Source organism: Rattus norvegicus, chromosome 8 (assembly GCF_021556685.1).
Source record: "Rattus norvegicus strain SHRSP/BbbUtx chromosome 8, alternate assembly SHRSP_T2T, whole genome shotgun sequence".
NCBI lineage: Eukaryota > Metazoa > Chordata > Mammalia > Rodentia > Muridae > Rattus > Rattus norvegicus.
In genome coordinates, this window is record NC_141541.1 from 63,502,801 (window position 1) to 63,518,351 (window position 15,551).

General features: G+C 48.7%; 1 protein-coding gene and 1 long non-coding RNA gene across 4 annotated transcripts in view; one reads left to right on the top strand and one right to left on the bottom strand.

The window, feature by feature from the left end:
* Tmem266 (transmembrane protein 266) overlaps positions 1–15,551 on the top strand; it is a 114,351-nt gene that overhangs the window by 48,057 nt on the left and 50,743 nt on the right. For both annotated transcript variants that reach the window (XM_087563355.1, NM_001109294.1), the window contains 2 exon segments: positions 4,179–4,308; positions 7,270–7,458. Coding sequence is in view for 1 of the 2 variants with exons in the window: in NM_001109294.1 (NP_001102764.1) it covers positions 4,295–4,308; positions 7,270–7,458 (203 nt within the window). In the remaining variant the exon portion in view is untranslated.
* Positions 1–15,551, bottom strand: part of LOC148004142 (uncharacterized) — a 53,157-nt gene that overhangs the window by 34,703 nt on the left and 2,903 nt on the right. The window lies entirely within an intron of this gene.

Genomic DNA, 15,551 nt, shown 5'->3' on the forward strand with positions numbered 1-15,551 from the left:
ACTTCATCCGCAAGGGAAGCTGGGCAGGAGCACAAGGCAGGACTTGAAGGTGGGGGCTAAAGCAGAGACCATGGAGGAATGCCGTTTCCTGGCTTGTTTGCCATAGCTTGATCAGTTTGCTTTCTTATATAATAATCCAGGTCCACCTGCCCAGGGTAGCAACACCCACAGTAGGCTGCCCCACCCCTGACATTGATCGCCAATCAAGAAGATGTCCCACAGACTTGCTATAGACCAATCTGATTGAAGCATTCTTTCAATCAAGGTCCTCTTTTCCCAGATGATCACAACTTGTATCAAGCTGACAAACAAAGAAACCAAGCCCAACCAGCACAGCTCCTTGTTGAAGAAGCCTTCAAGACAGTATAGGGCTGGCAAGGGAATGTTTAATGTTATTAAGAAGATATTGATGTGGGATTGATAGTACCTTTTGGGGTATGCTTTTTTAAAACAAAGGAGTTTGGGTAGTGAGCCTTAGCCATTAGTAATAGCTGAACTGAAAAATGAGTGGTGAGGAGAGACTAACCTGAGAGGGAAGAAAGAGAGCAGCACAGGAGGAGAAGGCAGGAGGAAGGAGAAGAGAGGGAGAAGGAAGGAGGAGGGAGAAGGAAGGAAGGAGAAGTAACATTAGAAATGTTGAAAAAGCCAAAGGGAATTATATTATTTTATGGATACTTAAAATCACACACACAGAGAGGGAGAGGGAGGGAGGGAGGGAGGGAGGAAGGGAGAGAGAGAGAGAGAGAGAGAGAGAGAGAGAGAAAGAGAGAGAGAGAAACCGACAGAGAAACAGAGAGAGACAGAGAGAAAGACAGAGAGACAAGAGAGAAAGACAGAAAGAGATTACATCAATTATGGTAACAAAATTTCTTCCCCAAAAGAAATCCCGAGACTATTTAACAAGCACTCTAGTGACAAGCATGGAAAGCCCTCCTTTGAGCTTTTTGCTCAGGGGAATCCTAGAGATTCCTAAGACAATATAGTCTGTTGCTGTGGCCCCTCTTTCAGATCCTCATACTGAAGACACCACACATTTTAGACACCGGACTTAGAAGAATCAATCTGGGTCTGACCGTGAGGCCTCGTCCCTGTGGACTAGCTCTTACAGGTTCAGAAGGAGCTGAGCAAGCTGCCAATGGAGAAAAGTAATTAATAATAGTCAGACCTAACTGTAACACCAGTGAACCACAATATTCAGAAAGGCAAGATATTCTGAAAGGCGCAGTGGTGGCACTCACAACACAGAGGTGCATGAGAGTCAGCTAAATTGGACTTAGGGCCTGATCAACACGAGGGCATTCATGTCAGGGAGTGTAAATTCAGCCAACTACCTGGGGCCGGTAAAGCCATATAACCTAGAGAGACCCTGCTCCTAGCAGCCTCCTAAACCACTGTCATCTCTGACTGCAATCTAAACCTTCCCCTTACACCCACAGACAACAGAGCCCCACCCTTCTTTTTGTAGCAGGCAGAGGCAATTACAGAGAGCCACAACCGGTCAGAATGCAGAGAGCAACTGCCTGTGGGACTGATCACAGCCCCACACCTAAGACTCAGGGGAGATCATGGAAGAGGGGTGGAAAGAGCAAAAGAACCAGGTAACCAAGATGGTTGCTGTGAGAGTCTCTTAAAAAAGTGAGAAGACATGAAGAAGACTGAAGAGAGGGGTAGAGGAATAGAATTGTGCTATTTTGAGGGAGAATGACTTCCCTCCATAGGCTCATATGTCTGAATACTTGGTCCCCACTGGATGAACCTGTTTAGGAAGGATGAGGAGGCGTGGCCTTGCTGGAGGAGGTCGTCACTGGAGGCAGGCTTTGAGGTTTCTAAAGCCCACGCCATTTCTAGTTTTTCTCTTCTCTGTCTCCTGCTTGTGGACCAGACATAAGCTCTCAGCTACTGCTCCAGCACCAGGTCTGCCTACCATGCTACTACACTCCCTACCAGGATGATCATGGACTCTAACTCTGCAATGACAGCCCACCAACGAACTCTTAAAATGTCAGTTGCGGGCTGGAGAGATGGCTCAGAGGTTAAGAGCACTGACTGCTCTTCCAGAGGTCCTGAGTTCAAATCCCAGCAACCACATGGTGGCTCACAACCATCTGTAATGGGATCTGATGCCCTCTTCTGGTGTGTCTGAGGATAGCCACAGGGTACTCATATATAATAAATAAATCTTTCTTAAAAAAATGTAAGTTGCCTTTGTCATGGTGTCTTATCACAGCAAAAGAAAAGTAAGATAATGATCAAACTACATTGTATGAACGTCTCTAAGAAGAAAAATATTGTATACTAGTAAATAAAAGAACTTTTTGTTTTTTAGCACTAAATATGTTAATATTTTTCAGTTCAATAAGATGATATCTAGGATCTATTATAATTTATTTCAAAATAATCATGAGGGTCAGGGAATGGACGAGTGTATGGAAGAAAAAGATTCTTGTTAATCGTTAAGTGGCGAGGAGCTAGCTGTCTGGCACTCAGTTCCCTACAGTGTGATATATGTTTGAATTTTTTCTTCCGAAAAGTGAAATTAAAATTCTTTATAATTTCAATTTCTTCCTTTTGTCTCTTTCATATTTGCTGTAGTATGTTGTTCTAGGGGCGTGTGTTTCTTATTTCGAATTAGAGAGTCACCCTTTATTCTTCTTTAGTTCGTATGTAGAAAGCTTGGGGTCTTGAATACTCTAAGTTGCCCTCCCAGCCAGGCTGGGAGGTGTGTGAACAAGGACTCCCAACAGGATCCTCACAGGACTGTTACCCTGGATAGTGTTGCAGGGGCTCACCTGGGAGTTTACCAAGACCCCATCTTGGAAAGAAGTGTTGCTCACCGTGCTCCCGGCCATGGGGTTCTCCTCTCAGTCCTCCCAGTACCAGGAAGACATTGTGAGCGTGTTTATGAAGAGAAGGGGAAGTTGAAATTGATTAAATGTGCATGGTGGGGTAGTGAATTTTACAATATCTACTGTATAATTAATATATAACCCCCAAAATACTGTTAAGGGGTGTCTTCTGTTTATCATTTAGACTTCTCTGCTAAGTTCCACTAGGTGAAGTAAAACCCTTACCTTAGAGAGGTATGTCCACAAGACATCTTCCAAACTCCTCTAGTCCAAACTGGCTCTGAACCCTTTGTTTCCCCTAACCCCTGGTGTTGAATGACTGCTGTACTGGGCTCTGCATGGTTTTCTCATCGCCTTTCCGATCACGCTAAGTCCAGCCTTTCCCAGGGCTCCTTCCACATCATGAGTGTGAGCTCCTCGCTGATCATCAGTTCCTGGTGTTTCCCATCCTGAGAGTCATTTCCCTTCTGTGTGATGTACCCGATGTCTCCCTTTGTCTCTCTAGCTGAGCCTCCTCTCTGAGCAGAGTTTCAGGTCAGGAGAATGAGGTTTTTATCCTGTGAGGAATTCTTGTAGGAACAGCAGTTCGTAGCACAGTGCAACTTGCCAAAGGATGAAGCTTGTAGTAACCTCCATAGTAGCTTCTCTGAAAACATCCAGAAGCAGGGTCTCTGTCTGCCTGTGTCCTCTCTGAGAACTGTCCCTGTCACATTGGATAGAAGAAAAGCTTACACTGTTCATCTAAGCTGATTTTGGGGAGAAAGGGTTTAAATTTAGGTCTCCAAATAATTTTTGGAATGTGATCAGTTTCAACCGACTGTACCACCTTAACTTATAAAAGTTTCTGGTCACGATTATAAAAGCCAGCACTTACATAATTTACTTCTGTTCCGAGCATCTCCTGTGTCTCCATCAGGAAGTTCTGATGTTACTCTTGTTTGTAGATGGGGAGACACAGCAGTCTGGGTAAGTGGGAGAGAGGTTATGACCTCAGTAGACTGGCCATGGGGCCAGTTCCCCTAAGCTGCTGTCTGCTGGCTCTCTCATTGAAGACTCAACTGAGATGAGAAAAGAGACAGAATTACAACTCATGCTGAGATCTGGGGGCCACAGCTTAGTGGGAATAACATGGGTACGTGAGGAAGTCTGGAGGCTGGAGGAAGAAGCATGACCCCTTCACTACTACTCCATGGCATCCTGGAAACCTCCGTTCAGCCGCGTCATCGAGAACAGCGCTATATGGAGACGGTGCTAAGCGCTCCATTTTTAGATGAGATTAGGAGGAATTCGGTTTGGCATCTGAAGGTAATAAATCCCCATTTATCATTTCAGGACTCTGTTTTCATGAATCTTGTAAAAGCCCCACTTGGAAATGCTAAGATCCGACTTAAGGACAGCTGAGCCCCACTAGACATCAGGAAAAGCTGTGACCTTGGTTATCTTTCGTCATGGCCAGTCCACAGTAAGTACCATCACCCCTGCTCGCCAGAGCTGGAACGTTGCCGTGAGTCTCACAAGATGAAGGTCTGCTACTTCAGGCACCTGAGGCAAACCTCAGAATAAAACTAGGAAGTGAAAGGGGGGGTCATAAAGTGGGAATTATGAGGAAGTGTAGAAATCACCAAAAAGTCTCTAAAAGCAGGCTTTACGACCAGAAAAAGGCCTCTTAAACAGGAGTTGCTTTCAGACCCTATAATCCGAGCTGACCCAATCTTGTCAAGTGTCAGTGAGGTAAGTAGTCAGGCAGCAGTTTACTTCCTGTTTGGCAACTCACTGGTAAATTATACCGAGGTAAAAACAACACTCCTCCTTCTGTTACACTACGCTATCCCAGCCTCTGAGGCTGTGTGTCTGGTTCCTCAGTCCTTAGAAGCACGATGGCTCATGGCCATGTCCTCTATGCTGCTGCAGTGCTCTGTGACAACCCTTCTCAACACAGCACCACACAAGCTCACATGGCTGGGCGATCATCTGGATGGATCTGCCGATCCCGCTTGGGATCAGCCTTCACTACGGGGCTTTGTTATAGAGCCAGCCGATCTAGGGAGAATAGACTCTAATCAGTGGGTCTCTATCCATCCAGTCAGTTAGGCTGGTCACGCTCTACTTTTGATATTGGTGGAATAAGAGCCAGACAAAAAGTACAAATGCCTCGTCACACTTCTGCTGGTATCATACCTACTGTCATCCCGTTGACCAAAGCAAGTCATGAGGCTGAACAGGGACGCAAGGGCTGGAAAAAGATCTGTCTCTTTCTCCGTCTTTCCCTCTTTGTCTCTTTGTCTTGCTCTTTCTTCTGTCTCTGTCTTTCTCTCTCTCTCTCTCTCTCTCTCTCTCTCTCTCTCTCTCACACACACACACACACACACACACACACACACACAGAGGCACATGCACACTTCCTTTTGATGGAAGAAGCTGCAATACCATGTGACAAACTGGCTAACAAGGGTGGTGTTTACTCCTTCAAGGAAGGCTGCATGAAGCCACTGATGCACGCTCCCCTGTAGCGTTCTTCACATACAACACCAAAGTGTGCACTCAGTAATGAGGCTGGGAGCTCTAAGAGTTTCATTGCCACCAAAGGAAGCCTTAGCCTCTGCTGAGATGACCAAGTGGCCGGAGATGGAGCTGAGCTACTGTGAAAAGCAGACTAGAGCGAGGAGATGTGAGGAAGGCAGAGGTAACCTGCCTCACACTCTTTAGCCTTCCCTGTTAGCCTCAGAAACGCAGCTCCGGCCTTCTTAGAGCATCTCTCTGATTAGAAAGTTCCGTTTGTTCAATTCGAGGGAAAAAATTCTGTTTCCTCGAAAAGTTCCTAAGAGAACAAACCCAACCCAGCATGTACGTTTTAGGAAACATCTGGGGTAACCGGGATTCCCCCCCAGAAACACCCACTCCTTTATATCAATGGTTGAGAGGCACAGAAACCGCGCATCCGATGACTGTTCTGTCTGAAGCTCTTGAGTCATCCTGTAAATGTCACACTGTGATGAGCAGTATTATCTACGCTTGGCAGGGAGGGAGAACCAAAGGCCTAGGGGAGCCTATGAAAGCAAATCTGGGTACCAGGAACTCCCTGGTAAACGTGGGTGGTCCAGGTAGCCCGCCTGTCACCCTTGAACAATCCAAGCAAAGGGCTCAGCCCTATGGACTCCAGCAACTGAGACTGTCTGCCACTTGTTGGCTTTTAGAGGGTTAGAAACACTTGGAATGTAGAGTGTTCCCACAGCGCCCAAGTGGGACTTGCCGTCAGAAGCCCCATGCTTCTTAGATCCATAGCAGACCACAGAGTGGGAAGAAACAGCCCTTGGAGAGCCTATCTCAATTAGAGGAACTGAGGCCTGGGAAAGCACCACAGAACGTGGTACCAAAGCCTAAGAGTCTGCAGCAGGCTGGCTGTCTTGGTATTGGTATTGTCAGTGGCCTCTCATCCCCATGCCCAGACCCTCCGCATCCCCCAGAGGTTAGGCTTCTACTCTCCCTTTCACACATAGTGTGGCCAAAGACACAAGGCTCAGCCTCTCAGATTCTGCAGGATGAGACAGGGCCGAGAATGTGTAGGAGGGGCTAATGATCCTGTCCTAGGAAGAGATGGCCAAGCCAATATTTCCCATCAGGAGGTGTTTGGTAGCGTGGTACATGGTCTTTAACCATCTTAAATGATGTTTATGTCTCCATCCCTATCAGATACCAGTGATATTAAAAATGTCTCCACAAATTGACAAAATGAATGGGTTGGGAGGTGACCCTGCCCTTGGCTGAGGCATATTGCGTGCTGGTGAAGCTGTGGGTTGGTTTCAGTGCTCAGGATAAGCCTGCCTAAGACAGAGACTGACCCAGACTCCTGTTTGCTCAGGTGACCCCCAATTTCCTACTCCCTAGTCTTGAGAATGGAGATATGGTGGGAGCTGTTGGAATGGGAAAGGAGCAGCACCTTAGCTGTCCTTGACTCTCCTCCTCATCACCCCAAGGCCTCCAAGCCTCCACAAAGGCTCTTGGCCACCTGGAGTATGTATCCAGTCAGGAACAACAACACCCCTTATTACTGTGACACTGATATGGAACCGTTGCAAAGAACCACACACAGCCATTCTTAGTTCATTGCTGCTGTGGGAAGAGCGGTGTTGCAGACGCTGTGCTATCTTCTGGTTAGCAGAGGGTCCTTACCTCCCTTCATGGAGGACTTCTCCCCACAAAACTCACATGTTCAGGTTTGTCCATTTGCCCTAACCAGTGAGGAGAAGGGGACTGACCAGGCCTTTAAGCCAGTTCCTGACTGGGGAGGAACAGCAGTCTTGTGTTTCCCTTTACCTACACCATAACACAGCTTCCTGGGCCTCCCTACCCTTCCACTGTCAGAGGGAAGAGGGTATAGTTCTCAGAGGCTAACTCCTCCCTGCCACTTCTCCTTACCACCCAGACCTGCCATTGAAGGAGGGATTTCTGAAGTTGAGATTATCTCGCAACAAGTAGACGAAGAAACCAAGAACATTGCTCCGGTGCAGCTGGTGAACTTTGCCTACCGGGACCTGCCCTTGGCTGCTGTAGACCTCTCCACCGGGGGCTCACAGCTCCTGTCAAATTTGGACGAAGAGTACCAAAGAGAAGGGTAGGTTCTGGCATGGCCGAGAGCCTCTTGCGTAACTCCCTGTGTTTCCATGGGTACCTCCCAAGAGGCAGCAGCAGAGGTAAGAGATGCTGAGCAGAAGAGGCCAGCAGGGGACATTAGGTCACTCGAACTTCTTCAACTCAGACATGACTTCCTCGGAGAAAGACTTTGGGTACAGAAAATGCCCACTGCTGCTGGACAACCTCTTAGGTCTTTTGTGATGTTTGCTTAGAACTTAGGTAATATGATTTGTCTTCGGACTGAAGTGATTCTTAATAGTTTTTCCAACTCACACTGTTTACCTCACAGGGGTTAGGAATGTGCCAAGGTCACAGAGCCCGTAGGGGATGAACCTGGACTGCACTTTGCTCTGTACGCAATGACACTGAGTGCCCAGGAAGTGGGCAGAGTCCCCTAGGCACTTTGCAGACACTGCCTCTCTCCCTGTCCAGTGAGAGACTCAGGGATGCTCTTACTTTAACTCCTCCTTTATGCTTGTCAATCAGTCAGATCGGTGGGTTTGTTTCCCATTTGACTTCTCACTAACCTGGTCTCTCTTACAAATACACCCTCCAAAGCGATGGTGCCACCTAGATAGAGGCAAGGAAGCTAAGGGTTCTCTGTTCTGGTTTTCAGAGGTAGGGGGTTAGGATGTGGAAGGCCACAGAAGGGCAGACGCACATCCATGGATCACACAGTAGCTTAGACTCTCACCTAAGCTTCCCCAGTTCTGCCCTGTGGCTTTTAGACACAGAATTGTAAACACCTGCCAGCACCTAAGAGCCAGTTCTGGGCAACGCTCCCAGGTGCCTGTAACCTTTTTAGAACACACTGGCTGCTTTAAATGCAAAACAGAAGGTTTGCCATGTATTTTAGAAGCAAAGGAAAAGCCATAGCTAAGCTAAATTTGCAGAGCTTGGATTCCCTGTGTCTGCTTCCTGAAGGGGGCACCCCCTTCCTAAGATAAATTATCAAACAACTGGGAAAAGGTACACCTGCTTCTGTAGAAATGACACCCCGGTGGCTTTCTCTGAAAATAAAAATTTTCCAAGTATTGTGAACACATCTAGCAGGACCCCAGGAGAAAATGAGAGGCAAATCAATAGGAAAAAAATCTCTGAAGGGATCGGAGAGATTCCTTGGTCAGTAAAAATGCATGTTCTGCATGAGGACATGGGCTTCAATCTTCAGCACTAGGTTCTACATAGCTGTATGTGCCTGCAATCCCAGGGCGTAGAGAAAAGAAGGTCCTATCCAGGGAGAGCTTACTGACCAGAGAGCTTGGCCAAAATGGTGATCTTCTGATCCAGTGAGACAGCCTGTCTTAGTAAGGCAGCAATCCACAGAACATGCCTGCTGTCCTGCTCTGGCCTCCACAAGTACACACAGGCACACACACCCTCACACTCACATGCATACATCACACAAGCCACACAGGAAGGCAAGCAGGCAGGCAGGCAGGCAGGCAGGCAGGCAGGCTGGACATTTCTGAGGAATTGACTGAGTATTGACTGAGCGATCAAGATCAGGCCGCAGGCCTGCTTTTCCCTAGTCCCGTGTGGCTTTAAGACTGAGCTAAGGGGATTGGGGATTTATCTCAGTGGTAGAGCGCTTGCCTAGCAAGCACAAGGCCCTGGGTTCGGTCCCCAGCTCCGAAAAAAAGAAAAGGAAAAAAAAAAAAAAGACTGAGCTAAGTCCTGAAGGGCCCAGAACCAGGTCCAGCTGTGTGCATATATGACTTATGCAGCAGTGCCCATCAGTGCTCAAAAGGACCACAAAGCTAAGCCCATTTACTCTGCCGCTGCCCTCCCTGAAGTTCAGCTCAGTGAACTCCAGTCCACCAGTCAGCAGGTCTTTCCCTGAGCACCCGGAGAGTCGCTGTGCGATTGCCCTCTAGTGGTCAAACTCAGTAGTGCAACCTCCGTTAATAGAAACATGCGCTGGCCCTTCTGGCTCGGGCTGATCTTCATCAAGCCCAGTTCACAGTTACATAGCGAGGAAAGAGACAGGAAAACCTTTAAGATCTCTGGTTCAGACCCCGCACTTGCTGCTGTTACCGCACAGTGATTTTGCCGCTCTGTGGGTGAGTCTCCATGCAGGTGTACCACACCACAGGGGGTGCCTCATTCCTGCCCTAATCCCACTCCCCAGGTTGCCAGAGACCTGGCTCAACCATTGGATGAGTCTCTGCCTGGTCTCTCTGCACAAGGCAGAGAGGTCTTTGACTGGGTTTGCCTCTCCACGTGTGTTCCCCATGCTGATGATAGAAAACCTAGAGGAAGGGTTTGTCGAAAGCCCTCGCTGGGGACCTCTGTGGCAGCCAGACTGTATTCTAGAGCAAGGGAGAGCCAGGCTTGTAACAGAAGCCCAGGTGAAACAGACCAAGCAAAAGTGTGCTACAGTGGAGCCAGGCTGTTCTTGGTTCTTAGTTTATTTCTCACGGTTTTCAACCTGGCCCTGTCTGAAGCAACACGATCTCAGTGTGAAGTTCAGTTTACCGAGGTCAGGGTTACTCTTTGTCAGTGAGAGAAGCACTACAGCTCAGGGTAGATCTTTTCTGTAGGAAACCAAGGGACCTTAGGGACCCTAATGTGTAGCTTCCCAGTGACTTATCAGCCCTGCAGTCAGGTCCCCGAGTGTGCTAACAGTGGATGTTTAGTTCCCCAGACTCTGAGATTGGAGGGGCTGGAGCAGACCATAGACAGTGAATGTGCTAAGAATTCTAAAGCACTGTGAGTTTTCCTCAAGGTCACAAGGTAAGAGCACTGTCCTCAGAGTTCATGCACAATATAGCATGGCCCAGAACATTCCTTCCTTTTAACCAGAAAAGCATTCCATTATTCTATTGACACATTGGGTCATAGACCCTGCCTTTGTGTCTCTGAGGTGTATAGCCATAAGTGAACTTCTTGTACCATGCCGTCCAGGTCCTCAGAACACCGAATGCAGAATTACCATTTTCACAGTGGCTGAGCCACTTTACACTCCCAGCAGCAATGCATGCATGTTCCATGGCCCCGTATCTGCACCAACGATCGCTATTCACCGTTTTTTGAGCTGTAGCCATCCTAAGGGTGAGAGGTGTGGTGCGGTCTGAGAGTTTGTAAGTGTGGGATCCTGTGAGGTAAGATGGCCTACCCTCCAAATTCAGACTGAGCCGCAGGCTCACCTTGGCTGAGAAGTCCGTGGTTCAAGTTCTCATTAACCTAACAAATACTGAGAAATACCTGGAATCACCCTCATGGACACAGCCAGAGGTGTTCTCTACTATAGGACATCCTAGCCATCTCTAAGACCGATCAAGGAGGCAGTCAGGATCAACCGTCACCTGGCCTTTGTCCTAAGACACTTGCCTGCCATGGTCTAAACTGGAGAGCTCTCCGTTGCCTAAGGATTCACCTCTACTGCAGGCAGCCTGGGGTTTAAAGAGGAAAACGGATGCCTGTGCAGACCAGCACTGCCTCAGACTCCACCGAGCCTCATCTTGATTTGTCAGTCCTCTCTGGCTGGCTGTCAGTCCTCTCTGGCTGTCAGTCCTCTCTGGCTGTTCCTTTTCAGTCCTTTCCTGCCCTCAGCAATGATCCTCTCTCTTGCAGTCCCATCAAAGTAGGACGCACTGCGTCCCCAGACTCTTCCTTCCAGGCCTGGACTCATCAGATGCTATCACTTCCTTCTTACCATCAGCTACAGCCTCCCATGTCAGCAGTGTCCACCCTTCTCTATCCTAACCCCCACTCTACATCCCTGGCTCCCGTCCTCGGCCGTCCTCGGCCGTCCCCGGCCCCCGTCCCTCTTCCCTTCTGAAGCGGCAGGTCAGTCATGCCTGCTGCACTCCTCAGTCTTCTCCAGCCTCTGCAGCCTCTGCAGCGCCACACCACTGTTTTCAAGGCATGGTGCCTGATCTTGATTCGCTTTGGTATGAAATCACCTAAGAGACCCATCTCTGGGAGTGTCTATGAGGATGTTAGGAGAAGTTTAACTGAAGAGGTAATATCCACCCTGAATGTAAGTGGCACTGCCCCTCATGGGCCAGAGTCCTAAACTGAATACGAAGGGGGAAGGGAGAAGCCAGGGAGCACCCAGTTCCTCTCTGCCCCACCCTCCCACCACCATGGCTTCTTCACCGTGACATTCTACACATTCCCATTTGACTCCTGAGCCACAGTAAACCTTCTTCTCTTGCACTTTGTCAAATGTTTGCTCTCGATGACAGAAATAAGTAACGAATGAACGTAGACATCCATGTCCCCTCACCACTGCAAGTCTTCGGTCATTGCCTCTGTCTTGACATGATATCTCCATGGCTGCCATCAAAAAGATCTTCTAAGTCTTCTAAGGAACATCTGCTTTTTCCTTAATAATTGGAGTTTACACACACACACACACACACACACACACACACACACACAGCCACTGTCACTACCCTTTTTCTATGTAAGTTTTCAACAAGCAGTGATCAAAGCCACGTGTCTATCCCAAATCTCCCTTTCAAACTCTCAAAGTCTTTCTGGGTCTTCACAGGGATCCTCAACCCTTTTGACTAATGTCAATGGAATGATCTAGTCTTCTTGTCATGAGTTAGCTGCATATTTGAAAGGAGAAATGTTCTCATCTCTACCCGGATAATTCTCTTTTATAGCCTTTTTGGTGATGGTGTTCAAATCCAGACAGAAGAGCCACAACTTACCCATTATGGCAGTCTCAAATACAGCATCCCCCACCCCAAGGAACTCTTTCCTTAAAGTAGAAATGGCCCAAACCAGTGGGGCATAGAAGTTGCTTGGACTTGATCCTTACCAAAATAAGCCATGTCCTAAGCTCACTTCCAGGGGCCCTAAGCCCCGTTTCCACCTCAACAAGAACCAATGCTGACGTCTGTCAATCACTCAGTCACCATGCAGTTGCTGACCTTGTTCTCCCGCGCCCTGCCTTGCTCTCACCCTCACTCCGGTGCCCACAAATGTCCTGCTACTGCGAAAGGTGTCCCGGGCAGGAAGGCCATCCTAGGGGCACAGGGAAGCTGGAACTCACATGGTATGTCCGATTAGGTGAGGGTGGAGCGTTCCCTTCTCCCTTGACTCCCAACTCTGGATCATTGCTGGCTGTGCACCTCCTACACCTTCTGTTCCAGTGCTGTCTGCTTCTCAGATTTACCTCTGCATCCAGGTCCACAACACGAACCAAGGAACTGCCCGGCACACCAGGGCAGCTTACCGTCTTCCTTTCCTTCCCCGTGTCTGCTCACCTTTCAACTACAAGTCTCCTTCCTTCATCAGTGATGACACAAACCTCCATGTGAATCCACAGAGGTGAGCAGACAGTCTGGGGATGGGGAGAAGGCGAGCAGAGGTGTCAGCCCCAACTGCAAAACCCTGTGACAGCAAAATCCTGAGACTTGGTTTCTTCCCTCAAACCTTACCCTCTGATACCAAGTCCTGCACATTTCACTGTCCTCACCGTCCACTCCACGTTCTTCCTCCATGGACTGTCTACCAGCAGCTAGTTACTGTGGTCTAAGGATGACAGAAAATCTATTCAAACTCACTGGCCTCTGTAATATGGAATCCAGTGCTAAGGCAGCTCTGAGGCTGATCCAGAGAGCTCACCAGTGTCAGAGAGGGACAGATTCCCCCATCACTGCTGTCAACAGTACTGGCTTCATCCCAATGCCAAAAGTGTCTTCACAGTTGGCACAGGGACAGCCTGTGCTAGTCATGCCTTCTCAGTTATACCTAGCAAGTGAGAAAGGCTATCCATAATGGGCTTGGGAACAGCATTCATCCTTCCTAGAAGCTTCCAACAGTTCTTACCTAATGTCTAACGAGCTAGAATTGAGTCACAAGGCAAAGGATGTGGGACTGCCAATCCTAGGCTGGTTGGACCTATCCTTTGAATGCTACGCTGCTATGCAGATGTGGGACATTCATACACTGTACACCATGGCCTAAAGAGAGCCGGTTGGGGGCTTGGCTGGTAATGGTGCTTACTGCAGAGCGTGACAACCTGCACTTGATCCCCAGAACCCACATACTAGAAAGAAAGAACTAGGCCAGGCGCAAGTACACACTCTCTCTCTCTCACACACACACACACACACACACACACACACACACACACACACACGGACACAGACAACGGACATGGATAGATTAGAAGGGAGAGCTAACTTTCATTTATAATTGGACTCACATACATGAGAAGCTTGGAAGAGAAGCACGGGTCTCACACAGGGTTAAGGGGAGATGAGGCCAGCATCATATTTTTGCCAGAATTCCAGAGTCAGTGGAAGACAACGTGATGGGGCCCAGGGGTATTTTTTGAGATGTCACGTTAGAAAAAGCAGACAGACCCAAGATGGCAAACACCTCTAAATAAGGACTGAAATCATTTAAGATATGACAGCAAGCGCTAGCCGGGGGCAAACGGAAGGGAGGAGTAGGGGCCTATTAAGCCGCAGCCTAAAAATAGTCTCTGCAGAACACCCTGAGGAGTCAGTCACTCTCCAGAACTCTCCTGTCCCTCCACCCCCACACGTCCACAGCCACCTCCATCCATGTTGTCATTGATTGGGAAAACAATAAATTCACAGCCGTGGACAACCTCTGAGCTCCACTAACCCATATCTAACCCCAGCTCTGGGCCAGGAAGCTCCTCTAGCAAGGACCAGATCGACTGAGTGTGGGATAGAAGTCATGGGGACAAGATAAAGGACCGGCCTGAATGGCCGGGTGAGAGGGTGAAGGGATAGGATAGCACGGGGAAGCCAGTTCCTCCGGAGAGTGGTTATAAGCTACACGGAGTTGAGGAAGAACAAAGGAGCAGGAGTGGGAACAGCACCAGGCTCCTCATGGCCACAGGTCTGTGTACCTGTCTTAGTCAGGGTTTCTATTCTTGCGCAAACATCATGACCAAGAAGCAAGCTGGGGAGGAAAGGGTTTCTTCAGCTTACACTTCCACATTGCTGTTCATCACCAAAGGAAGTCAGGACTGGAACTCAAGCAGGCCAGGAAGCAGGAGCTGATGCAGAGGCCACGGAGGGATGCTGCTTACTGGATCTTTTCCCCTGGCTTGCTCAGCTTGCTTTCTTATAGAACCTAGGACTACCAGCCCAGGGATGGCACCACCCACAATGGGTCCTCCCACCCTCTATCAATAATTAAGAAAATGCCTTACAGCTGGATCTCATGGAGGCATTTCCTCAAGGGAGGCTCCTTTCTCTGTGATAACCCAGCTTGTGTCAAGCTGACACACAAATCCAATCAGTACAAACTCCAAGCATCCCTGGTGCCCCACTGCTCCCCCACAAAGCCAGCCTGAAAGAAAGAAGTCAGCTTTGCCTCAGAGCAGGCCACCTTTATGTAGCAAGAATCTGGACATGTTCAGGGCTAATGGGCATGTCCACCCTAGCCATGGCCAGGCAGCTGTGAACCCTGCCCTTCTCTGTAGCACGTGATTTACGGAAGGGTGGGAATACAGGCGAGAGGGAAGGAAGGAAAGAGAAAGGCTGAGGCTCACTATCCCACTTCCTTGATGCCAGTGAGATTTTCGGACAGTAAAATACTACCCTTCCTCTGGCACACCAGGCACCTCCCCCTTCACGGTTTGCCCTGAGCACCTCAGCTTTCACAAGGATTCTCTAGGCTCCAACTATCAAATAGAGCTTTAGTTACAAAATTTAGATACAAAATTAATCACAAGCAATGCCATTTTCCTAGTCCCAGAGCCCCTCGTTTTTAATTGACTAAGCTATCAACTCTTATATGAAAATAGTCCTTACCTACTCACAGCATACATGGTGTACAGCCGTAGGGGACCACCAGATGGCGGCAGAGTGCCTCTGGTGGTCAAGGGTGGGACTGGGCACCTGAGCTCAGCCTAGAGGGAGGAAGGTTCACACCCTCAGGCTGGATGCAGGAAGCAAAGGGAGCAGCAGGTTTGTGGTGTCCAACAGGACAGCCCCGGTCACCTGTGGGAGCATCCAGGCTCCAGAATTTACAGCTTCTTCCCACTGTGTCAGGGAGCTGATCTCATCTAGTAGCCCTAGTTGCAAAGCCTAGCAAGTCTTTGTGGCCAGTTCAGTAGCTAATCTAACA